This window comes from Bubalus kerabau, chromosome 13 (genome assembly GCF_029407905.1).
Source record: "Bubalus kerabau isolate K-KA32 ecotype Philippines breed swamp buffalo chromosome 13, PCC_UOA_SB_1v2, whole genome shotgun sequence".
In the NCBI taxonomy this organism is placed as follows: domain Eukaryota; kingdom Metazoa; phylum Chordata; class Mammalia; order Artiodactyla; family Bovidae; genus Bubalus; species Bubalus kerabau.
The window spans coordinates 7,588,374-7,613,511 of record NC_073636.1 but is presented as its reverse complement, the minus strand read 5'-3'; the positions used below and the strand labels follow the sequence as shown (position 1 = coordinate 7,613,511).

Here is a 25,138-nt window from a genome sequence, read left to right as displayed (position 1 = left end):
GACACTTTCATGTATTATTCAAGCTCTAATTTTTTTTCCAGTGTTTGTTCTCTACTTTCTGTGATAATCAAGATTCCCATAGAAACAGAACCAGTATCTATCTATCTATGAGATATTATAAAGAATTGGCTCATGTAGTTGTAGAAGTTGACAAGTCCCAAGATCTGCAGGATCAGACACCATGCTAGAGACCAGGAGAGTCAATGGAGTAATTTCAATCTAAGTTCAAAGGCTTGAAAACCAGGTCAGCTGGACTGTGTAGTTTCAGTGTGAAGGCTGGCATGCTCAAAAGCAGGAAGAGCTAATGTTTCAGTTCAAGTCTGAAGGTAGGAAAAAGTTGACATTGTAGTTCAAAGGCAGTCAGGCAAGAAGATTTCTCTCTTACTCAGGGGAGAGTCTCTGCCTTTTTGTTCTCTTAAGGCACTGAGCTGATTAGATGAGGTCTACCAGTTTAGGGAGGGCAATCTGCTTTACTCTATCAACTTCAGTGTAAATCTCATCCTCAGCAAGCACACACTCACAGACACGCCTGGAATAGTGTTTGACCAATATCTGGGCACTCTGGCTCAGTCACTTTGACAAATAAAACTAACCATCACACTTCTTCCATTTGTGCTTTCTGTTGAATTGTCTTCGAGCTTGTTTATCTTTCCTCCTGCAGTATCTAATTTGATATTAATCTTTTGTTATGATTTTAAAAAGCAAGCACAAGATGTTGTGTTTTTCAGTTTTAAAGTTTTCCTTAAAAAAAAAGGAAACAGCTTTCATCTCTGTCTTGAAATTTCCCATATCTTCAACCCACTGTATCCATTGTTGACATATTTATCATTGTTATTAATAACAATGTTATAATTGTTTGAAATATTTGGTAATTCTGAAATCTGGGTAACCTGTAGGTCAGTTTCAATTGATAGATTTTTTTTTTTCTTGTGACCTTGGTCACAAATTTTCCATTTAGTTGCATGTCTTAAACTTTTCTTTTTTAATTACAACTTGAGCATGTCGATGATACATTTTAGAAACTATGATTTATCTTCCTTTGGATGATGTTGAACTTGTTCTAGTATGTAATTAAATTATTTGCAGATCACCTTGATATTGTCACAGCCTCGTTTCAGGCTTTGTTAAAGTGAGTCTGTTTCAATTTTGTTCTTAATCCTAGAGTTGTCTCTTAGTACCAGCTGTGGTCTTTATTCCTAAGATATGGTCTTTCTGGGGTTTACATTGGAAAGTCTCAAACTTTGTCTCTCATACAGTGGGTATTTACTAAAACATCTGTCCACTTTTCAGCCATTGTTTTCCTCAGTGAACTATTTTTTTTTTTGAATTTGACTGCACCAGGTCTTAATTGTGGCATGTGGGCTCTTCCGCTGCTGCTTGCAGGATCTTTGTTGTGGCATGCGAGGTCTAGTCCCCTGGCCAGGCGGCAAACCTGGGTCCCTGCATTGGGAGTGCAGGGTCTTAGCAGCTGGACCATCAGGGGAGTCCCTTCTTTGTGAACTTCATGGAATCTTGCATCCTGTATGAACAGTTAAGCTCTCATTCAAGATTTGAGGGGACTTTCACATAGATTTGGGGCTTCCGTGGTGGCTCTGTTGCAGTGCAGGAGACCAGGGTTCAGTCCCTGGGTCAGGAAGATCCTTTAGAGAAGGGAGTGGCTACCCACTCATGTATTCTTGCCTGGAGAACTCCATGGACAGAGGAGCCTGCCGGGCTATGGTCCGTGGGGTCGCAGAGAGTCAGACACGACTGAGGGACTCACACATACATAGATTTTGGGCTTCTTTTTGTGGGTTTCTCCTTTGCAGTGTTCCTCCTTCCTTTCCAGTGACTTCAGTAGCCCCACACTCCTTCATTTCTGACCTGTAAGACTGTGGTTTTCTACCTGAGCTCTATTTTCTGTGCATCTCACAGAGTAGGGAAGTGCCTCGTGGGGAAAGCTGTTTGAATTTGGATCTCACCCAGTGTGTTTCTTTTCTCTCAGTGGTTGAATCCTCTCCTATTTTTGTCAGCTTTTGATCGCTTGCCTTCAAATAGGTGTTGTTTTTTTCTTAATTTAAAAATTCTGTCCAGAGTTTATAACAATTGATCTGTGGGTTAATCTGATATAAGCTATATGTTTTGTAAATGTGTGAAAGTCGCTCAGTCATGTCTGACTCTTTGCGACCCCATGAACTTTATAGTCCATGGAATTCTCTAGGCCAGAATACTGGAGTGGGTAGCCTTTCCCTTCTCCAGGGGATCTTCCTGACCCAGGAATCGAACTAGGGTCTCCTGCATTGCAGGCAGATTCTTTACCAACTGGGCTATCAGGGAAGCCCTATAATAATAAAATAATATAAATAAATGTATCTAAACATTGTATTATTACTTTTTAATTGCATGGCATAGGAATATGTTGTTTTCTCAAATACTGGAGCATTCTCCGTAAACCTGGTCTTCCTTTATACTTCCATTTCCATTTGCCGTCTCCTGCCCAGTCTGATAAGCACAGTTACCTCTTTGATTTGCTTTTCTCTGTTCCAACAGAAGTATTGAAATGTGTAGTAGTATTCTTTTTATAAGTAGATAAATGGTATCATACTGCAGTATCCTTAGTTAGGTAAATAGTAGTATAATATGATTTTCAAAAATATCTTTTTGTCAGTCAGCAAAAAGTATTTTGAAATCTGTCCATGTTGATATATAGAGAGATGAATTAACTTTAAAATTAGAGCAGAAATAAATGCAAAAGAAACAAAAGAGACCATAGCAAAAATCAACAAAACCAAAATCTCGTTCTTTGAAAGGATAAATAAAATTGACAAACCATTAGCCAGACTCATCAAGAAACAAAGGGAGAAAAATCAAATCAATAAAATTAGAAATGAAAATGGAGAGATCACAACAGACAACACAGAAATACAAAGGATCATAAGAGACTACTATCAACAATTATATGCCAATAAAATGGACAACGAGGAAGAAATGGACAAATTCTTAGAAAAGTACAACTTTCCAAAACTCGATCAGGAGGAAATAGAAAATCTTAACAGACCCATCACAAGCACGGAAATTGAAACTGTAATCAAAAATCTTCCAGCAAACAAAAGCCCAGGTCCAGACGGCTTCACAGCTGAATTCTACCAAAAATTTAGAGAAGAGCTAACACCTATCCTGCTCAAACTCTTCCAGAAAATTGCAGAGGATGGTAAACTTCCAAACTCATTCTATGAGGCCACCATCACCCTAATACCAAAACCTGACAAAGATCCCACAAAAAAAGAAAACTACAGGCCAATATCACTGATGAACATAGATGCAAAAATCCTTAACAAAATTCTAGCAATCAGAATCCAACAACACATTAAAAAGATCATACACCATGACCAAGTGGGCTTTATCCCAGGGATGCAAGGATTCTTCAATATCCGCAAATCAATCAATGTAATACACCACATTAACAAATTGAAAAACAAAAACCATATGATTATCTCAATAGATGCAGAGAAAGCCTTTGACAAAATTCAACATCCATTTATGATCAAAACTCTCCAGAAAGCAGGAATAGAAGGAACATACCTCAACATAATCAAAGCTATATATGACAAACCCACAGCAAACATTATCCTCAATGGTGAAAAATTGAAAGCATTTCCTCTAAAGTCAGGAACAAGACAAGGGTGCCCACTTTCACCATTACTATTCAACATAGTTTTGGAAGTTTTGGCCACAGCAATCAGAACAGAAAAAGAAATAAAAGGAATCCAAATTGGAAAAGAAGAAGTAAAGCTCTCACTGTTTGCAGATGACATGATCCTCTACATAGAAAACCCTAAAGACTCCACCAGAAAATTACTAGAACTAATCAATGACTATAGTAAAGTTGCAGGATATAAAATCAACACACAGAAACCCCTTGCATTCCTATACACTAATAATGAGAAAACAGAGAAATTAAGGAAACAATTCCATTCACCATTGCAACGGAAAGAATAAAATACTTAGGAATATATCTACCTAAAGAAACTAAAGACCTATATATAGAAAACTATAAAACACTGGTGAAAGAAATCAAAGAGGACACTAACAGATGGAGAAATATACCATGTTCATGGATTGGAAGAATCAATATAGTGAAAATGAGTATACTACCCAAAGCAATCTATAGATTCAATGCAATCCCTATCAAGCTACCAACAGCATTCTTCACAGAGCTAGAACAAATAATTTCACCATTTGTATGGAAATACAAAAAACCTCGAATAGCCAAAGCGATCTTGAGAAAGAAGAATGGAACTGGAGGAATCAACCTACCTGACTTCAGGCTCTACTACAAAGCCACAGTTATCAAGACAGTATGGTACTGGCACAAAGACAGAAATATAGATCAATGGAACAAAATAGAAAGCCCAGAGATAAATCCACGCACATATGGACACCTTATCTTTGACAAAGGAGGCAAGAATATACAATGGATTAAAGACAATCTCTTTAACAAGTGGTGCTGGGAAATCTGGTCAACCACTTGTAAAAGAATGAAACTAGAACACTTTCTAACACCATACACAAAAATAAACTCAAAATGGATTAAAGATCTCAACGTAAGACCAGAAACTATAGAACTCCTAGAGGAGAACATAGGCAAAACACTCTCTGACATACATCACAGCAGGATCCTCTATGACCCACCTCCCAGAATATTGGAAATAAAAGCAAAAATAAACAAATGGGACCTAATTAACCTTAAAAGCTACTGCACATCAAAGGAAACTATTAGCAAGGTGAAAAGACAGCCTTCAGAATGGGAGAAGATAATAGCAAATGAAGCAACTGACAAACAACTAATCTCGAGAATATACAAGCAACTCCTACAGCTCAACTCCAGAAAAATAAATGACCCAATCAAAAATGGGCCAAAGAACTAAATAGACATTTCTCCAAAGAAGACATACAGATGGCTAACAAACACATGAAAAGATGCTCAACATCACTCATTATCAGAGAAATGCAAATCAAAACCACTATGAGGTACCATTTCACACCAGTCAGAATGGCTGCGATCCAAAAGTCTACAAGTAATAAATGCTGGAGAGGGTGTGGAGAAAAGGGAACCCTCTTACACTGTTGGTGGGAATGCAAACTAGTACAGCCACTATGGAGAACAGTGTGGAGATTCCTTAAAAAACTGGAAATAGACCTGCCTTATGATCCAGCAATCCCACTGCTGGGCATACACACTGAGGAAACCACAAGGGAAAGAGACACGTGTACCCCAATGTTCATCGCAGCACTGTTTATAATAGCCAGGACATGGAAGCAACCTAGATGTCCATCAGCAGATGAATGGATAAGAAAGCAGAGGTACATATACACAATGGAGTATTACTCAGCCATTAAAAAGAATACATTGGAATCAGTTCTAATGAGGTGGATGAAACTGGAGCCTATTATACAGAGTGAAGTAAGCCAGAAAGAAAAACACCAATACAGTATACTAACGCATATATATGGAATTTAGAAAGATGATAACAATAACCCTGTGTACGAGACAGCAAAAGAGACACTGATGTATAGAACAGTCTTATGGACTCTGTGAGAGAGGGAGAGGGTGGGAAGATTTGGGAGAATGGCATTGAAACATGTAAAATATCATGTATGAAACGAGTTGCCAGTCCAGGTTCGATGCACGATACTGGATGCTTGGGGCTGGTGCACTGGGACGACCCAGAGGGATGGAATGGGGAGGGAGGAGGGAGGAGGGTTCAGGATGGGGAACACATGTATACCTGTGGCGGATTCATTTTGATATTTGGCAAAACTAATACAGTTATGTAAAGTTTAAAAATAAAATAAAATTAAAAAAAAAATAAACTGCTGAATAGCATTTTACCAATTTATTTAGTTTCTTTATTGATAGGCATTCAGGTTGTTTCTAGTTTTTGCCATTAACATTGATGATTTCATGAATATTCTTGTACACATCACTTAATATATGTTTTATTGTGCTAAACAGTTGGAAGTAGAGTTACTGACTCATACAGGATGTGGATTTACCATTTTGCTGGCTATTGCCAGATTCTTAAGTGGTTTACTGTGTACTTTTGAGGAATCTGGCTGTTTACAGTTGGCGCCTTTGATGACCACATAGTAGCTCATACTATGACCACATACTTTGCAGGCCTTTATGATCAGGGGCAAGTTATCTCCTAGAAACTTTTCTCATGGAGATGTTGTGATTCCTTGAAATAATGTATATTGTAAAGAATTTCTACTCCAATTTCTGGTCCATAGAAATGCTCAAATGTTGACTCTTAATATCACCCTCACCATATGCTGGATATGAAGATGATCTTGGTGATGTGATTTCACCAGAATTGAATAGGCTTAGCTCTGTAGCATTGACTGACATGATGATTTTAGTGACTGGTCGTATCTGGAGTTAGGTGTAACCATTAGAGCAGTGGTTTTCAGCTCTGACTGTACATCAGTCACTGGGGAGCTTTGAAATATCCTGAAGCCCTGGCTGCACTCAAAATCAATTAAAACAGCAGCTTTTAGATGGGACCCAGGCATCTGCTGTTTTTAAAGTTTTGGAGGTAATTTCAGTGCATTCAGTTTTCAGAATGTCTGGGATAGAATATGTACATTCTTTTGAATTCTTCTAGAAAGTTCATTAAGGTTGAAGTTGAAAGGGGTGTGATTTTGTTATCCTTTGGTAAAAGACAACCTTAGTTTGTGCTACAAAGTTGATACCATCTCTTCCTTAATTTTCAGCTATTTTTTGCTTTGATAGGTCCTGTGGTACATCTTTAAATTAAGTAAAGAGTAGATTAAGGACATCCTATTCTATCAGTTTATGGGCATGATTCTGCCACAAAGAATCCCATTTTCTTCTTTTCTATGGCTAGGTTGTGTTCTTATATTTCAGTAGTTTTTCTGCCTCTGTTTAGGATACTTTGGAAGATAGCATGATATTAACATTTATTCTGTAATTGCAGAGTTTTAGCATAGATATATCAACACTTAATTTCATATGGCTAGTTAATATGGCCAGTTTCAAATTTTTTATTTTGAAGTACTTATAAATTCACATGCAATCCTAAGAAATAATACAGAGAAATTCCATGTACCTTTTGCCCAGTTTCCTCCCATGGGAACATCTTGCCAAACTGATAGTATAATATCACATTCAAGATATTGACAGTCAAGATACACAGCACTTTCATCACCACAGGGATCACGCATGTTGCTCTTTTATAGTCTCACCCACTCACCTCCCACCTTCATCCTTTCCTTGACACCTGGCAGTTACTAATCTTTCTCCATTTGTATAATTTTGTCATTTCAAGAATGTTATATAAATGGTGTCCTATAGGATATGAGTTTTTGGAAACTGGCTTTTTTTATCACTTAGTGTAATTTTCTTGCAATTCATTCAGGTGATTGTGCTTATCAATAGCTTGTACCATCTTAATTGCTAAACAGAGGATATACCACTGTTTGTTTAATCCTTTACCTACTGAAAGGCATTTGGGTGTTTCCAGTTCGGGGCTATTATAAATAATGCTGTTATAAATAAAAATTCACGTACATTTTTTCGTAAATCTTCTTTTAAATTTTGGTAAAATACACAATGTAAAATTTACCATCTTAAACATTTTTAATGGTACATTTCAGTGGCTTTAATTATATTTACACTGTACAACTGTGACTACCATCTGTCTACAAAATGCTTTTCATCTGAAAAACTGAAACTCTGTTTTCATTAAATGCTAACTTCTCCCTTGTGTCCTTCCCCCTGGCCCTTGGCAACCAACTTTCTGAGTTCTGTCGCTATGAATTTGACTACTCTAGGTACCTTTTATAAGTGGAATTATACACTTTTCATTGTGTGACAGGCCTATTTCACTTACATCATGTCCTCAAGGTTCAGCCATGTTGTAGCACATGTCAGAATTTCTTTTTAAGGCTGAATAATATGCTGTTTTATGTATACACTACATTTTGTATATCCATTTATACACTGACTGGGTTGAAGCAATTTGGGTTGCTTCTGGTGTTTGGCTATTATGCATAATTGCTGCTGTGAACAGAGGTGTATAAATATCTGCTTTCGATTCTTTTGGGTACCCAGAAGTGAAATTGCCAGGTTATATGGCAATTCTGTTTTTAGTTTTTCAAAGAACCATTGTACTTTTTTTCACTGCAGCTCCACCATTTAAAATTCTCAGTAATAGTGTACAAGGGTTCCAGTTTCTCCACAGCCTCGTCAGTGCTAAGTCACTAGTTGTGTTCAACTCTTTGTGACCCCCTGCAGCCCACCAGGCTCCTCTGTCCATGGGATTCTCCAGGCCAGAATACTGGAGTGGGTTGCCATGCCCTTCTCCAGGAGATCTTCCCAACTCAGGGGTTGAACCCATGTCTCTCTTAAGTCTCCTGAATTGGCAGGTGGGTTCTTTACCACTAGCACCACCTAGGAAGCCTTCAACAGCCTCATCAACCCTTGTTATTTTCTGCATTTGTTTGTTTTGTAACAGTCATCCTAATGGGTATGAGGTGGTATCTCATGATTTTTACTTGCATTTGCCTAATAATTATGCTGTTGAATATCTTTTCCTGTGCTTACTGGCCATTTGTATATCTCCTTAAATGTCTGTCTCTGAAAAGAGGAAAAAGCAGTAGCCTTTTAAATTCCCTGGAGGTCACTTCAGATGGAGGGAGAGGCATTGCAACAATGGCTGTCTGTACCTCAGCCCAGAACCAGCAATTAGAGTATAGATTCTGGTATTTGGAGGATAGGGTCTCTATTGCTCACCTGGCTCTCACAAGCTATGGGAAAGCTACTGTAGGAATGTGTGTCTGGCTGCCTGCCACAGGGTTGGGAGTGGGGAGTTGGTAGAGGCTACTGAGCTATAAGCTGAAATTCACCCAAATTAACCACAGTTTATATCCACGCCTTCCCCTGGAAACCTTCCTCTTTAATAGACTCCAGAGTTCTATAATACATTAGACAGATTCTAGCAGGCCAGTTGTCTCGGTGTGGGGACAGATTCCTCGTGGTTCCTACTCTGCCATCTTAATTCTATCTCCAACTTATTAATTTTATATTAGACCATTCTGATTTAGGGATATTAATCTTATCTCATAACTATTTGCATATACCCTAAAATTTTAAACAATGTCATTTATCATTTACTTTTGCATATGATATCTTTTGCCTTAAGACATTTAAAATTTTATGTGGTTTTTATCAATGAACCGTCTTTTAAAAATGTGTTAAAAAAATATATATATATTGAAGTATAGTTGACTTACAATGTTTCAGGTACACAGCAAGGTGATTCAGTTATACAAATACACATATATTATATTTGAAATTATTTTCCACCATAAGTTATTACAAGGTATTGACTATAGTTCCCTATGCTATACAGTAAACCTTTGTTGTTTGTTTCATATCTGTTTTTTAATTTGGCTTCCCTGATAGCTCAGTTGGTAAAGAATCCGCCTGCAATGCAGGAGACACCTATTCAATTCCTGGGTTAGGAAGGTCTGCTGGAAAAGGAATAGGCTACCCACTCCTGAATTCTTGGGCTTCCCTTGTGGCTCAGCTGGTAAAGAATCTGCCTGCAATGCAGGAGACCTGGGTTTGATCCCTAAGTTGGGAAGATCTCCTGGAGATGGGAAAGGCTACGCACTCCAGTATTTTGGCCTGGAGAATTGGGATCACAAAGTTTCATATCTATTTTTTAATTAGAAATCTAGCATTCTAGTCATACTAAGTCAAACAAGTAGAATCAAAATGTCATAATTTTTTAGTTAGGCAAAAATTCATTAGTTTTCAAAAAATATATATCATACATATTTATATATATGTATACAAAAGTTTTTCTACTAGATAGAGGCTTGAAAAAGAACATAAAGAAAAAGATGGAGAAATTAGAGAACATAAACTAAATAAAATGGGACCATTGAATATAAAATAGAAAGAAATGAAACAAACTAGATAAAAGATCATCATATACTCCAGTTGGTTTTAAGCATGACTTCTCATTAGAAACATCTGGACCTCCAGAGGAAAAAAGCAATACCTGAGCATTTGTATTTTTCAAAAAAAATTCACGATAATTCTGATATGCATCTGGATTTTAAAAAGTGATTACAGGTTTTTCTATTAATCCTAGTTCTGGTGATACAGAGTTCTATTATTTTTCTGTTGACCAATCAGGATTAATACAATGGTATTCAGTGAGTAGTATTAAGTGAGTAATAGTTACATAATTACAGTAGTAGAAGATGTTTATCAGTTTTCACTGATAAACTGATAAACTTATCAATCAATAACCAGACAAAAAATAAAAGATAATTGCAATTGCAAGCTGTAATGGGAACATGATTAACTTAACAATATAAAATAATTACATACAGTTTGGGGGGGTGGTCAGGCAGAGTGATGTGGTAAGTGGAAGTGCACATGTTTTCATCCACTCAGTCAGTCTATGTCTTTTGGTTGGTGCATTTAATCCATTTATATTTAAGGTAATGATTGATATGTATGATCCTATTACCATTTTCTTAATTGATTTGGGTGTATTTTCTGTAGGTCTTTTCCTTCTTTTGTGTTTCCTGTCTTCTCTAGGCAGGAGCTTCTCTAGTTCCTTTAGCATTTGTGGTAAAGCTGGTTTGGTGGTGCTGAATTACTCTTAACTTTTGTTTATCTGGAAAGCTTTTGATTTCTCCATCAAATCTGAAGCAGAGTCTTGCTGGGTAGAGTGTTCTTGGTTATAGGTTCTTCCTTTTCATCACTTTAAATATATCATGCCATTCCCTTCTGGCTTGTAGAGTTTCTGTTGAGAAATCAGCTGATAGCCTGATGGGAATTCCCTTGTATGTTATTTGTCATTTTTCCCTTGTTACTTTTAATATTTTATTTCTGTCTTTAATTTTTGTCAGTTTGATTACTGTGTGTCTTGGTGTGTTCCTTCTTGGATTTACCCTTCCTGGGACTCTCAGCTTCTTGGACTTGGTTGACTATTTCCTTTCCCATGTTTGAGAAGTTTTCAGCTGTATCTCTTCAAGTATTTTTTCAGGTCCTTTTTCTCTTCTCCTTCTGGAACACTTATAATGCGAATGTTGGTGTGTTTAATGTTGTCCCAGAGGTCTCTTAGGCTGTCTTCAATTCTTTTCATTCTTTTTTCTGTATTTTGTTCTGCAGCAGTGATTTTCACCATTTTGTCCTCCAGGTCATTTATCCGTTCATCTGCCTCAGTTATTCTGCTATTGATTCCTTCTAGTGTATTATTCCTCTCTGTTTGTTTTTTAGTTCTTCTAGGTCTTTGGTAAACATTTCTTGCATCTTCTCAATCTTTGCCTCCATTCTGTTTCCAAGATCCTGGATCATCTTCACTATCATTATTCTGAATTCTTTTTCTGGAAAGTTGCCTGTCTCTGCTTCATTTAGTTATTTCTCTGGGATTTTATCTTGTCCCTTCATCTGGGACATAACTTTCTACTTTTTCATTATGGTTAACTTTCTGTAATATGTTTTGTGAGACTGTGCTTCTTCTTGATTATTCTGTCTGCCCTCTGATGGCTGAGGCTAAGAGGCTTGTGTAACCTTCTTGATGGGAGGGGTTGGCAATGGGAAAAAGTGGGTCTTGCTCTGGTGGGCAGGGCCTTGCTCAGTAAAGCTTTAATCCAATTATCTGTAGATGAGTGGGGCTACTCTCCCTCCCTGGTAGTTGTATGGCCTGAGGCGACATAGCCCTGGGGTCTGCGGGTATGAAAAGAAAAGACTAACTCCCCAGGTTGGTAGCTGCCCAATATGCTGCTGGAGATCAGTAGAGAAATAACTCCAGAAAGAATGAAGGGATGGAGCCAAAGCAAAAATAAGCTGAGGATGTGACTGGTGATAGAAGCAAGGTCCGATGCTATAAAGAGCAATATTGCATAGGAACCTGGAATGTTAGGTCCGTGAATCAAGGCAAATTGGAAGTGGTCAAACAGCAGATAGCAAGAGTGAATGTTGACATTCTAGGAATCAGCTAACTAAAATGGATTGGAATGGGTGAATTTAACTCAGATGACCATTATATCCACTACTGTGGGCAGGAATCTCTTAGAAGAAATGGAGTAGCCATCATGGTCAACAAAAGAGTCTGAAATGCAGTACTTGGATGCAGTCTCAAAAATGACAGAATGATCTCTGTTCGTTTCCAAGGTAAACCATTCAATATCACAGTAATCCAAGCCTATGCCCCAACCAGTAATGCTGAAGAAGCTGAAGTTGAATGGTTCTATGAAGAACTACAAGACCTTCTAGAACTAACACCCAAACAAGATGTCCTTTTCATTATAGGGGACTGGAATGCAAAAGTAGGAAGTCAAGAAACACCTGGAGTAACAGGCAAATTTGGCCTTGGAATACTGAATGAAGCAGGGCAAAGGCTAATAGAGTTTTGCCAAGAGAACGCACTGGTAATAGCAAACACCCTCTTCTAACAACACAAGAGAAGACTCTACACATGGACATCACCAGATGGTCAACACCAAAATCAGATTGATTATATTCGTTGCAGCCAAAGATGGAGAAGCTCTATACAGTCAGCAAAAACAAGACTGGGAGCTGACTATGGCTCAGATCATGAACTCCTTATTGCCAAATTCAGACTTAAATTGAAGAAAGTAGGGAAAACCACTAGACCATTCAGGTATGACCTAAATCAAATCCCTTATGATTCTACAGTGGAAGTGAGAAATAGATTTAAGGGACTAGATCTGATAGATAGAGAGCCTGATGAACTATGGAATGAGGTTCGTGACAGTGTACAGGAGACAGGGATCAAGACCATCCCCATGGAAAAGAAATGCAAAAAAGCAAAAGGGCTGTCTGAGGAGGACTTACAAATAGCTGTGAAAAGAAGAGAAGTGAAAAGCAAAGGAGAAAAGGAAAGATATAAACATCTGAATGCAGAGTTCCAAAGAATAGCAAGGAGAGATAAAAAAAAGCCTTCCTCAGCGATCAATGCAAAGAACTAGAGGAAAACAACAGAATGGGAAAGAGTAGAGATCTCTTCAAGAAAATTAGATATACCAAGGAAACATTTCATGCAAAGATGGGCTTGACAAAGGACAGAAATGGTATGGACCTAAAAGAAGCAGAAGATATTAATAAGAGGTGGCAAGGATACACAGAAGAACTGTACAAAAAAGAGCTTCACGACCCAGATAATCACGATGGTGTGATCACTCACCTAGACCCAGACATCCTGGAATGTGAAGTCAAGTGGGGCTTAGAAAGCATCACTACGAACAAAGCTAGTGCGGGTGATGGAATTCCAGTTGAGCTATTTCAAATCCTAAAAGATGATGCTGTGAAAGTGCTGCACTCAATATGCCAGCAAATTTGGAAAACTCAGCATTGGCCAAAGGACTGGAAAAGGTCAGTTTTCATTCCAATCCCAAAGAAAGGCAATGCCAAAGAATGTTCAAACTACTGCGCAATTGCACTCATCTCACACACTAGTAAAGTAATGCTCAAAACTCTCCAAGCCAGGCTTCAGCAACATGTGAACCGTGAACTTCCAGATGTTCAAGCTGGTTTTAGAAAAGGCAGAGGAACCAGAGATCAAATTGCCAACATCCACTGGATCATGGAAAAAGCAAGAGAGTTCCAGAAAAACATCTATTTCTGCTTTATTGACTATGCCAAAGCCTTTGACTGTGTGGATCACAATAAACTGTGGAAAATTCTTCAAGAGATGGAAATACCAGACCACCTGACCTGCCTCTTGAGAAACCTATATGCAGGTCAGGAAGCAGCAGTTAGAACTGGACATGGAACAACAGACTGGTTCCAAATAGGAAAAGGAGTACTTCAAGGCTGTATCATGAGAAATGCTGGAAGAATGGAAGAAGCACAGGCTGGAATCAAGATTGCCAGGAGAAATATCAATAACCTCAGATATGCAGATGACACCACCCTTAGGCAAAAAGTGAAGAGGAACTAAAAAGCCTCCTGATGAAAGTGAAAGAGGAGAGTGAAAAAGTTGGCTTAAAGCTCAACATTCAGAAAACTAAGATCATGGCATCTGGTCCCATCACTTCATGGGAAATAGATGGGGAAATAGTGGAAACAGTGGCTGACTTTATTTTTCTGGGCTCCAGAATCACTGCAGATGATGATTGCAGCCATGAAATTAAAAGACGCTTACCTGGAAGAAAAGTTATGACCAACCTAGAGAGCATATTAAAAGGCAGAGACATTACTTTGTCAACAAAGGTCCATCTAGTCAAGGCTATGGTTTTTCCAGTGGTCATGTATGGATGTGAGATTTGGACTGTGAAGAAAGCTGAGCACTGAAGTATTGATGCTTTGAACTGTGGTGTTGGAGAAGACTCTTGAGAGTCCCTTGGACTGCAAGGAGATCCTACCAGTCCGTTCTAAAGGAGATCAGTCCTGGGTGTTCATTGGAAGGATGATGCTGAAGCCGAAACTCCAATACTTTGGCCACCTCATCGAAGAGTTGACTCATTGGAAAAGACCCTGATGCAGGAGGAGAAGGGGACAACAGAGGATGAGATGGCTGGGTGGCATCACCGACTCGATGGACATGAGTTTGAGTGAAGTCCGGGAGTTGGTGAGGGATAGGGATGCCTGGAATGCTGTTATTCATGGGGTCACCAAGAGTCAAACATGACTGAGCAACTGAACTGAAGTGAATGGTAAAGTCCAAGAGAGTTTACGCCCAGGGGGACTTCCAGTGTCTCTGTCCCTGTGGTGAGCCCTTGCCAACGCAGACCTCCACAGGAGGCCCTCCAACACTACGCGTGGTTTGTTCAGTCTCCTTTAGGGTTACTGCTCCTCTCCTCTGGGTCTTGGTGCTTGCAAAATTTTTTTGTGCTCTCCAAGACTGAAGTCTCTGTTTCCCTCAGTCCTCTGGAAGGCCTGTAATCAAAACCCTGCTGGCCCTCAAGGTCAGATTCCTTGGGGATTCTCAGTCCCTTCGTTGGATCCCCAGGCTGGGAAGCATGACGTGGGGTTTAGAACCTTCACCTCAGTGTGACAACTTCTTTGGTGTTATTGTTTTCCAGTCTGTGGATCACCCACCCAGCGGGTATGGGATTTGATTTTATCATGATTGCAACCATCTCTCTGTGGCTTCTTCTTTGTCTTTTGATTTGGGGCATCTTTTTCAGTAGGTTCCAGCATCTTCCTGTTGTTCAACAGCTAGTTGAAGTTTTGGTGCTCTTGCAGGAGGAGATATGTGTTCGTCCTTCTGCATCATCTTGACCTGGAAGCCCATCAGTGAACCATCTTTTTGATGGATTCTGGCTTTGATCACATTCAATGTAAAATACTCCAAAGTTAAAAAAAAATAAAATTAAAGTCTTCCTCAAAAAGACTGATATAAAAAGACTGATATTTATGTCTCATGTGTGATGGTTTAATCTTTTTGGACTTCTTTGTTTAGATTTTATATGTTTAAATTGTTATTACATGATTTCAGTTTTGTGTGTAGTGTGAGGTAGGAATTTACTTGTACTATTTCCCCCAAATAGGTAACATATTGTGCCAAGAAAGTTTACTGAGTAACATGTAGATTTCCAACTGGTATGAAATATCAGTGTTATTCTCAAATTCTCTTAGAATATACATGAATGTGTTTGTAAACTTATTGGTCATTTCCATTACCCTTTTTGTTTTGAGGGGGGTGGGAATCCATTATTACAGTATTGTTCTTAGACTTTGCTTTGAGGGTGGCTCTGGTTCCTTTTCCACCTAATTTTCCTAACATTTATTTTTCCGTATTTAACATTCTCTTGTTTAATCTTAAAAGTGATATGTTAGAGGATCTTTGTTATTTTTCCACTGTTATTATGATTAATTTACATCAATTTGGAGGAAATTAATATGTACTTAAAAGTACGATGAAACTTTATTCATTTTTTTATTAGTCAGTTTTCATTTATATTTGCCTGCACATATACCCTTTCCTTTGCATTTAATCCCCCACCTGTCTCCATACGTTTTTTTTGTCTTTGAGCTTTCACTTTGTATTATTTTGTCTGTTACTGAAGCACACCCTTTAGTATTCTCATTAGTATAGGGTCTGGCCAGTGATGAATTTGTTCATTCTTGTTCACCTGAAGCTATTTTTATTTCACTTTAATTTTTGAAAGTGAATTTTATTGGATATGGTGTTCTGGATGAGCAGGTATTTCAGCACATTGAGGAGAGCCATTTTGCCTAGATGCAGTTGGTCTTGGATTAGAGGGTAGGGTTGGGTTTGCTTGGTTCTGGCCTAGCCTTCCTGTGGGGGATCCCTCCTCTGGATTGGATTTATGGCTGTCCTTCATGTTGTGGAATCAAATTCAACTGCGCTAGTTTTAGCCAATGCTCAAAGTGCAATAATAATAGCTTTAGCCCTTAGTTTATCCCCAGAAAAGCTTGATATTTTTAATAAGTTTTTGTTTTAATGCTTTTAAGGTGGTAATTTTCATGTTTTATCCAGTATTTTTGATAATATTTGATGGGAGAAACTCTCTTAATAATTTAGTCTGCTATTATCAGAAAACTTTGTATTCTTTCCAGTGTTATATTCCAGTTTGTAATTCTCTCATCAGGTGAATCTAATTGTTTAAATCTGTATGTTAAATTTTAAAATTCCAATTATTGTATTTTTTTTTTTTTTTTACGAAGTTCTGTTTGGTTCTTCCTCAAGTCTGTCTGGACATTTTATCATCTATTGTTCCTTAGTTATACATTCAATATCTTCTTATGTCTATGAGCATAAACATATTTTATACTCTGTGTATGACTGATTATTCCCGTATGTGAAGTCTTCACAGGTTGGATTACACTTTCTAATGTTTGGCTGATTTTTATTTTTCATTTGGTGTGATTTATTTCTCATTCGTTTTATGATTTTTTTTTTTAAATGATGGGCTCATGTTAATTGGAACATGTAAATTCTTTGAGGAAAAACACAGGTTTTTCCAGGGAGTATTTGCATTTGTGTTTAATGAGTCTTTGAAGCATTACCTCACCAAAATCATTTGTTTTTTTTAAATTTGTTTTTTCCAGGGCACATAAGTAATATGAAATCTCCTAATTCTGTCTGAATTTTAAAATATTTTTAAATATTTTAATGTTATATGTATCTGTATTTTTTCCTTATAATTCCAATTGTTTTTCTCTAAGCAGAAGCCCATGCTCACCCTGTGTGCATGTGTGCTTGCGTGCAGACACACACACACACACACACACACACTAGATCTCCACATCCTGAACCAGCCAAGTGTAACATGACTTTTCTTCTCATATTTATAGCCAAGTCTGCTTATGGTTATAGTCAAGTGAACTTACAAGTTTCCTAATCTTTGTGTATTGTTGTGTTTTCTAGTTCTTCCTTTCATCAGGTGTATCATCCTTTGGGTCCCTCCTTCTTATGTGGATGATCTGTAATATGGTTTCTCCTGCTGCATTGTCCCAGTGTCTTTTGTCTCCTATGCACAGAGCCCTTCAAAATCAGAGTTGGCCATGGCATGCATTAGCAGACACTGCTGGAGAGCATCTACCTTCAGAACGTACTTCCCTCTCTGGATTTGACCTTTTCCTTAATTTTTAATCTTAGGTTATTTCTTTTTTTATTCTCCTCTCACCTCAGTGTACCTTGAAAAGGCTTATAAAACCCTTTATCCAACATTCTTAAGGATTTTGTCCTGAGAAGGCTCTTCAGGATACCTTGTCTACCCCACTGCCCTAATATTTTTCAAATGTTATTTTTAATGTTTCTTTTATAGGATTCAGTTTAGCTGCTTTTAAAAGAAACAAGAGGAAACTAGAGCTGGCAGAAAGGGTGGAAACAGATTTCATTCAACTAAAGAAAAGAAGACAATCAAGTGAAAAGGTCAGGAGGTGTTTGAAATATTAATAATTAATGTATCATAATGATATATTTAGCTTGCATTTAGATATGTAAGTTTCAGAATAGTATGACCCGGTAGAAATATAATGCATGCCACATATGTACTTTTCAAGTTTTCCATAGCTACATTTAAAAAAGTAAAAAGAAACAGGTAAAATTAATTTTAATATTTATTTCATTTAAACCAATGAACTCAAAAGTCGCTTTAAAAACGTTAACCAATGAGAAAATTATTAGCGAGCTATTCTATTTTCTTTTTTCAGTATTGTCTTCAAAAGCAGTGTATATTTCACACTTACAGCACGTCTCAATTGTGACACTAAATTTTCATTCGAAATATTTAATCTGTATTTAATATCATAAAATTAGTAGTTGATAAGGTAGGTTTATATAACAGGTTACATTACAAGCATACTTAAAACTTTCCAATAATTGAATATCTGTTCTAAAATTAAAGTTAATTAAAATGTACTAAAATTAAAGATCTAACGTCTTATTTGTCCTCACCATATTTTTAAGCACTCAGTAGCTCTGTGTGGCTCCTGGCCCCTGTTTTGGCCATTGCAGCTTTGGATGAAAATGGCTGTTCAGGGGATGGAGTGTTAGAGGGAAATGTGTGTATTGGATTCATGTAGGTTTCTTTGCATATTCTAATTGCATGTGTGTTTCTTGTTCTTAAACATTCTTTGTTTGCATTTCATGCATTTGTGTGCCATCATGAGTCCGTGTGTGGCATTTATTAGGTGTTTTAGGGAATGGAAACAAGAGCTGTAACAGTCTTCCCCACCTGCGGCTTCAAGGTCAGTCAGCATCCAGTTCCTGATCTCATGTCACGTCAGCATTTGATAAACTTGGAATCTCAGTATTCTTTTTTGATTAGCCCTTCTGTAATCACTCATCTACTGATTTACAGTTTCTGTCATAGCTGTGTGTGGTTTACTCACGTATGAATGCATACGAAATCGTCTCTCGTAGTGAGAGATAGGTTTTACCAAGTTCTTTCAGGCTGCTATGTGCAGTTCTTTCAAGAGACTAGGTGCACAGTTTTTATAGTTGGGAGATGATGGCGACTTGGACCATGGATGATGGAGATGGGGAGAAGTGACTACATCCAGGATATATTGTAAGGGTTCCTACAAAGGGCAGAAATTACCGGTGTCAGAAAGATTGGTGAGAAAGAGAGGGGATTTAAAGGTTTTAGTTTTAGTCATTTGGGTATTGACATTTCTTAAGGTGAGGGGAGTTAGAGAAAGTATGATTTCATGGTGATAGAGGTGGGAAGTGGAGAAAAAGAACTTTCTTAGTCCATATCCCCTTAACAGACTCACATTAACCAATACTTTTTATTTTCACCATAAACATATTATCGGATGCCGAAGTACCCTAAGCCCCCAAAGCTAATAGACCACTTTTAGTGTGCATTGTTCCTCTACCCTCTTCAGTTGAATTTTGTGCCACTAAGAGTCTCATTATGCGCTTGTTTTCTATTGCTGTAGTTACATAGTTCTTCAAGTCTCCTGTAAACTGATGAATCAGTTCAGTTGCTCAGTTGTGTCCGACTCTTTGCAACCCCATGAATCACAGCATGCCAGGCCTCCCTGTCCATCACCAACTCCTGGAGTTCATTCAAACTCATGTCCATTGAGTCGGTGATGCCATCCAGCCATCTCATCCTTTGTCATCCCCTTCTCTTCTTGCCCCCGATCCCTCCCAGCATCAGGGTCTTTTCCAGTGAGTCAACTGTTCGCATGAGGTGGCCAAAGTACTGGAGTTTCAGCTTTAGCATCAGTCCTTCCAATGAACACCCAGGATTGATCTCCTTTAGAATGGACTAGTTGGATCTCCTTGCAGTCCAAGGGACTTTCAAGAGTCTTCTCCAACACCACACTTCAAAAGCATCAGTTCTTTGGCACTCAGCTTTCTTCACAGTCCAACTCTCACATCCACACATGACCACTGGAAAAACCATAGCCTTGACTAGATGGACCTTTGTTGGCAAAGTAATATCTCTGCTTTTCAATATGCTATCTAGGTTGGTCATTGAGCTTAAAAAGAGAGTTGTCTGCTTGAGAATCAAAAGGGTTGTTTGTTTGAAAACTAATTTGAAAAAGCAGAGTGAGTCTGTAAAAATAGAATTATTTTTGCCATAGAATTAAGTTGGGGCAAGTCAGTTATAAAAGATTGAGAAAAATCATAAAAATCTAGAAGCTTTCTGTATTCAGAGTGTGTTGTTAAATGTCTTTATATTCTTGTTCTATTTTAGATAAAATTTGAAATCATAGGACAATCCAGGCTGTTATAGAAAGATGATACGGAACATTTATATGTGGGCTTACATCCAGAGAAATGGCTTTGGTCTTATATTAAAAAGATTGGCTAGTGAATGAATGAATTGGTTTTGTGTTTTAATTAAGAAAGGATATATTTACAATATGTGTCCTTTTTCATCATTCTGTACTTCACCCAGAGGATAATCAATTTTTGAAAACTTTAAACAGCCACTCATCAACCTGGTTAGGAGGATTTCCAATGAAAAGCTTGATGTGGCAGCAGGAGACACTGACTGTGGAGTTGGTTATATGCATCTGAAGCTTAGGGGTAGGTCAGGAGGGAGTTTCTCATTTGGAAATTATTGGCATAAAAGGAATATAAATCCATGTGGCCAGATGAGCTCACTGAGGAGTGAGTGAAGTTAGAGGTCTGAAAACTGAACCCGGGGCCAGACCGACATGTCTATGTTGGGAGGAGAAGAAACCAACGAAAGAAAAAGATGGAGCAGCCAGTGGGGTAGAAGGGACCCCAGGAGAGAGCGGCCAGGAAGCAGAGAGCAGCTCAGAGCCAGTCGTCACCGGGTCAGATGCTGCTGAGAAACAGGATGCGGGCCGAGGCCGGGCCTCTGGACTCAGGACCTGGTGACTGCGGACCCGGGTGAGGATGGTCTCCCTGACGTGGAGGACTGTAGACCTGCTGCCGAGGCGCCATCGGGAGAACACGGTGGAGATAATGCTTTCAAGAAGTTTTGCTGTGGAGTTGGAAGCAGGGTCGAGACACCTTATGTTTTCAGTGACCTTCTGAGAATTCAGTGATAATTTCACCTATGAAGTCTCCGTTTCCTTATTTTTAAAATAACGATATTTAAAATAGAAAATAGTGATATTCTGCTTCTGTGGCTGTTAGGAGAAACAGAAGTGTCAAGAGATGATCACGTGCTTGGTGACGGTCGCTCACGGAGGCCCCATCATCTTGCCTGTGCCGTTGTTTGCCTTCGTCTTTAATGTCGCTCCGCCGGAAGAGAAAGAAGGCTGCTCCGCCAGGCGTAGTCTTGCCGTGGAGAAGGGAGGGTGCTAAGGGATGCTGGCCGTGCTGGCTACAGAGCTGGAGTTCAGGTTCAGATGGCGTGGTTTAGACACCTGCAAAGACAGGAAAATGTTTTCGGTATTCAGAATGTTTAAACTTTAATGTGTAAGAAGCACTGTGTTTTGACATTGACCTACAAAAATGACTCTGACCGAGCTTCTGTCTTTAGGGAAGGGTGCTGGCCACAGGTTTTGTCTTACAGATGTTTGCTGCGTAACCTTGGCAGAGGTGATAAAAAATGCTCCCAGAAAGAACAGGCTACCAGATAAGGAGCCAATGGAGCAGGAAATTACAATTTTTGAGAGGAAGTATAGCAACTTTTTAGAGATGTGACGGGAAAGGGCAGATAGCTGTTTTCTAAATTGACCTGTGTTTAGTTTATCACTGCCTGTCCTGTGTGTATAGTTTCCACATCGTTTTGGTTAGCCAGCATTGACTAAGGCCCAGCACTACTGTGTGTTGTGCTACATAAAAGAAGCTGTGAGTTGGGTATATAAACATAATGAAAAGAATAGGGTTTTTGGTAACTTTGCTAATGTTCACTTCTTTGGTTATTCAGTGTTGGAGGACATAAATATTGTCTTGAAAGGAGTATACAGTAGAATAAATATTTTTAAGCCTGATAAAAAAGGAAATAAATTTGGAGATTTTTGTTGCATTGATATTTCTCTTTTTTCTTAAAAAGGTAACTGATTGTCCAGACCTTGTCAAAGTACTAATTTTGTTGTTGCTGTTCAGTCAGTTGTGTCCGATTCTTTGTGACCCCATGGACAGTACTAATAGAAATCAGAGTTAAAGCAAGAAGAATATTTCATTAGCTTGCTACCTCAGTCAGAGTATTTTTATTTTTGTTAGTCTCTGACCATCTACACTTAGGTTTGACTTAGTTTAAAATAAGAATTGTTAATCACTGGGATGCTTTTGACTGCAAACAACAGAAAACCTGACAGTGGCTTAGGAAATGCATATTTGTCCCCCTGCTCCCTGGCGTATAAAAAATTTCCAAGTGGGTGGGTTGCAAGCTTTTGTGAGCTCAGGCTTCTAGTGATGCTGGAGCCAACATATCTGGGATTTCTCTTGGGCCTTTTCTCTCACGCCTCTTGCCTTAAGGGTGGAATATGGTTTCTTTAATTTGAGGTGTCACGTCTGCATTGAAGGTGAGAAAGTGAGACCATGGAGGGTGGGGAAGGGGAGACTAGTGCCAGATGTGTCTGTCACCTTTTTATCTGGGATGCAAAGGTTTTCCAGGCTCCCTCTCAATGGAGTCCTCTTTAGTTATTTATTTTGGTCACATGACTATTCCCAGCTGCAAAAGAGCCTAAGAAATTGAGTGGATTTTCCTAATTACTCTCGCTCAGCTCATGACTTATCTTCCCAATAAAATAGTTCTTTCCTTGTCAAAGGAAGGGGAGGAGAGTGGTTATTAGGTAGGTAATTTATAGTGCATAGTGTGAACGGAGAACTTATTTTTGTCATTTTTCTCCCCACAATTAATATGTCCCTTGTTGCTGCAAACCAATACTGGCGTAAGCTGCTAATCTACCCATAAATCAAATAAAACCCATTTTGTTTTCAGTTTCAGAATACATGGGTTTATGATATAATATTAAAAAATGAGGAATAAATTCTGAGTAATTGTCTGTTCTTAATAATTGGTATCTTTGTTTCATCCATGCTTTTTTGTGTATGACTTAGCAGGGAAAACATGCTGGAGAAGGAAAAGATTATTATTTACTTGTAGTGCTGTGTAATATAGAGGTAGTAGTTGTTTGCTCTCTGTTCCACTCCCCTCTCTGGGTAAACCCAGCTGTTCTGGATTTTCTCTTACCCACCTCTTTCCCTTGCAGTATATTTAGGCAGTCCACACTTTGCATGATAGTGCTGGACCATGAAAATGACCATGCAAACCAAAATCGTACAAAGGGATTTTAATGGCAAAAGTTACACTTGTTTCATGACCTTTAAACATTTTTGTCAAAACATTAAAAATTCTTTTATTGTTGGTTATAAATGCACAGAGAAATAAGCAAAAAATTAAAATGAATATTTATTTAGTACACTAATTTAAAACATCAGAATTAGAGGGCTTTTTTTTTCTGTATAAAAAATTCATTATCAAGAGTAGTTTAAACAATGCTTGCCTTCCTGTCATATAACTTACAGCATGGAGTGAGTATCTGATTATGTCATGGTGAACTGTCAAACTCCCTTTGAATTTTGGATCTGCTTTCACCATTTTATCTTTTGCTGTTTCCATGTTATAAGTGATCCCTTAGTTCCTTTAATGTCAAATTTTTTCCAAGTGTTACTTCCTCTGTGACATCTTCATCCTTTTTGTTACAACTACATTCCTTATTTATATTGACCAATTTGTCTTCACTGAGTTCCTCTGAGTGTAGATCTAAAGTCTCTTGAATGGTGACAGTGTCTAAAATTCCCATGGTCAACTATTTCTTCTGTAACTTCGTTTATTTTTATTGGAATTTCACTTCCAGCATTATCACTGCTTCTTTGGTTCACTTTCATCTTGGTTGTGTAGTGTCCTTTTTAGATTGTCAATTTTTAAAAAAAATGGCTGCTGCTGCTGCTAAGTCGCTTCAGTCGTGTCCAACTCTGTGCAACCCCACCAGGCTCCCCCGTCCCTGGGATTCTCCAGGCAAGAACACTGGAGTGGGTTGCCATTTCCTTCTCTAATGCATGAAAGTGAAAAGTGGAAGTGAAGTCGCTCAGTCGTGTCCGACCCTCAGCGACCCCATGGACTGCAGCCCACCAGGCTCCTCCGTCCTTGGGATTTTCCAGGCAGGAGTACTGGAGTGGGGTGCCATTGCCTTCTCTGAAAAAAATGGCCTGTGGATTTATCACTGGGAGACAAGGAGGCGACACAGCTACACGCTTCGCTGTCTATCAGTGACAGACTGTGAATAAAACGGCACGATTGGTTACTGATAATGACGGACGTCTATGTAGTTAGCAGTGATCTTTGGACTGAAGAGCTAGTGAAGTTTATACTTTATGCAATTACTCACAGTTACTATACCATGTAATTGAAATTTGAACCATGTTGTTGAGTGACTGATACTATTTAATTGAGCTGTGATAACACATTTGTCTGTGTCAAAACCAGAACTGTTGGCCCTGTGGGGTTTCCTTCAGTCCGAGTCCAGTACTCACGGTGCCGTTTAGTGTGCTCCTCTGTCCTCTGTGACTGCCACGCACTGGCGTCTGGTTCTCCCCTGGCAGTTTTGCCTTGGACTCGTTGTTAGACTGTGGATCCATAATTCTTGTGGTATATGTGATGAGGTGATGAATGTTTTAAATTTATCTTTTGTTTTGATACAAAAAGTAAAAGGTAGTTGTGTTAGCATCAATCTTAGCATTTTTGAAAAAGGAAACTTTCTTTTGGAATGAAGTGCTTAACTCATTGACCAATAGCAGCTCTTACCTGGAGCTACCAGACTGACTGAATTGTTACATAACCTTGTTATATAAGGGAAGGAGGTGTTACCAAGAGGAGAGATCCATAGGTTGGGAAAACAAATAGACTCAGTGCCCAGGATAGCCTAAATTTCATAAATATCAGTTTCAAACAGCTAGCCCTGGACGTTACTACAAGGGGCTCTTTCATTCTTAGAGTATTAAAAGAGGTTGGGGGTATTGTTTGATCTCAACATTTTTGATGTTTCAAGCCTTTTTTTTCCCCTTTCATTTTTCACAAGCATATTGTGGAAATAGTTTCCATGTCTTTTCCTTTAATAACAGATTTTACAGTTGAATGTACATGGAATTCTTTGCCTCCTCCCATCACTTTTACAAATAATTTAAGTTTTCAATTAATTTCATAGATTTTAAATAGATGTTTTTGTACTTGC

General features: G+C 38.4%; 1 protein-coding gene across 17 annotated transcripts in view; it reads left to right on the top strand.

Annotated features, from left to right (window-relative positions):
- Positions 1-25,138, top strand: part of TASP1 (taspase 1) — a 281,853-nt gene that overhangs the window by 73,908 nt on the left and 182,807 nt on the right. For all 17 annotated transcript variants that reach the window (XM_055543419.1, XM_055543421.1, XM_055543418.1 and 14 more), the window contains one exon: positions 17,788-17,894. In XM_055543419.1, coding sequence (XP_055399394.1) covers positions 17,788-17,894 — 107 coding nt within the window. The remainder of the gene's footprint in view (positions 1-17,787; positions 17,895-25,138) is intronic.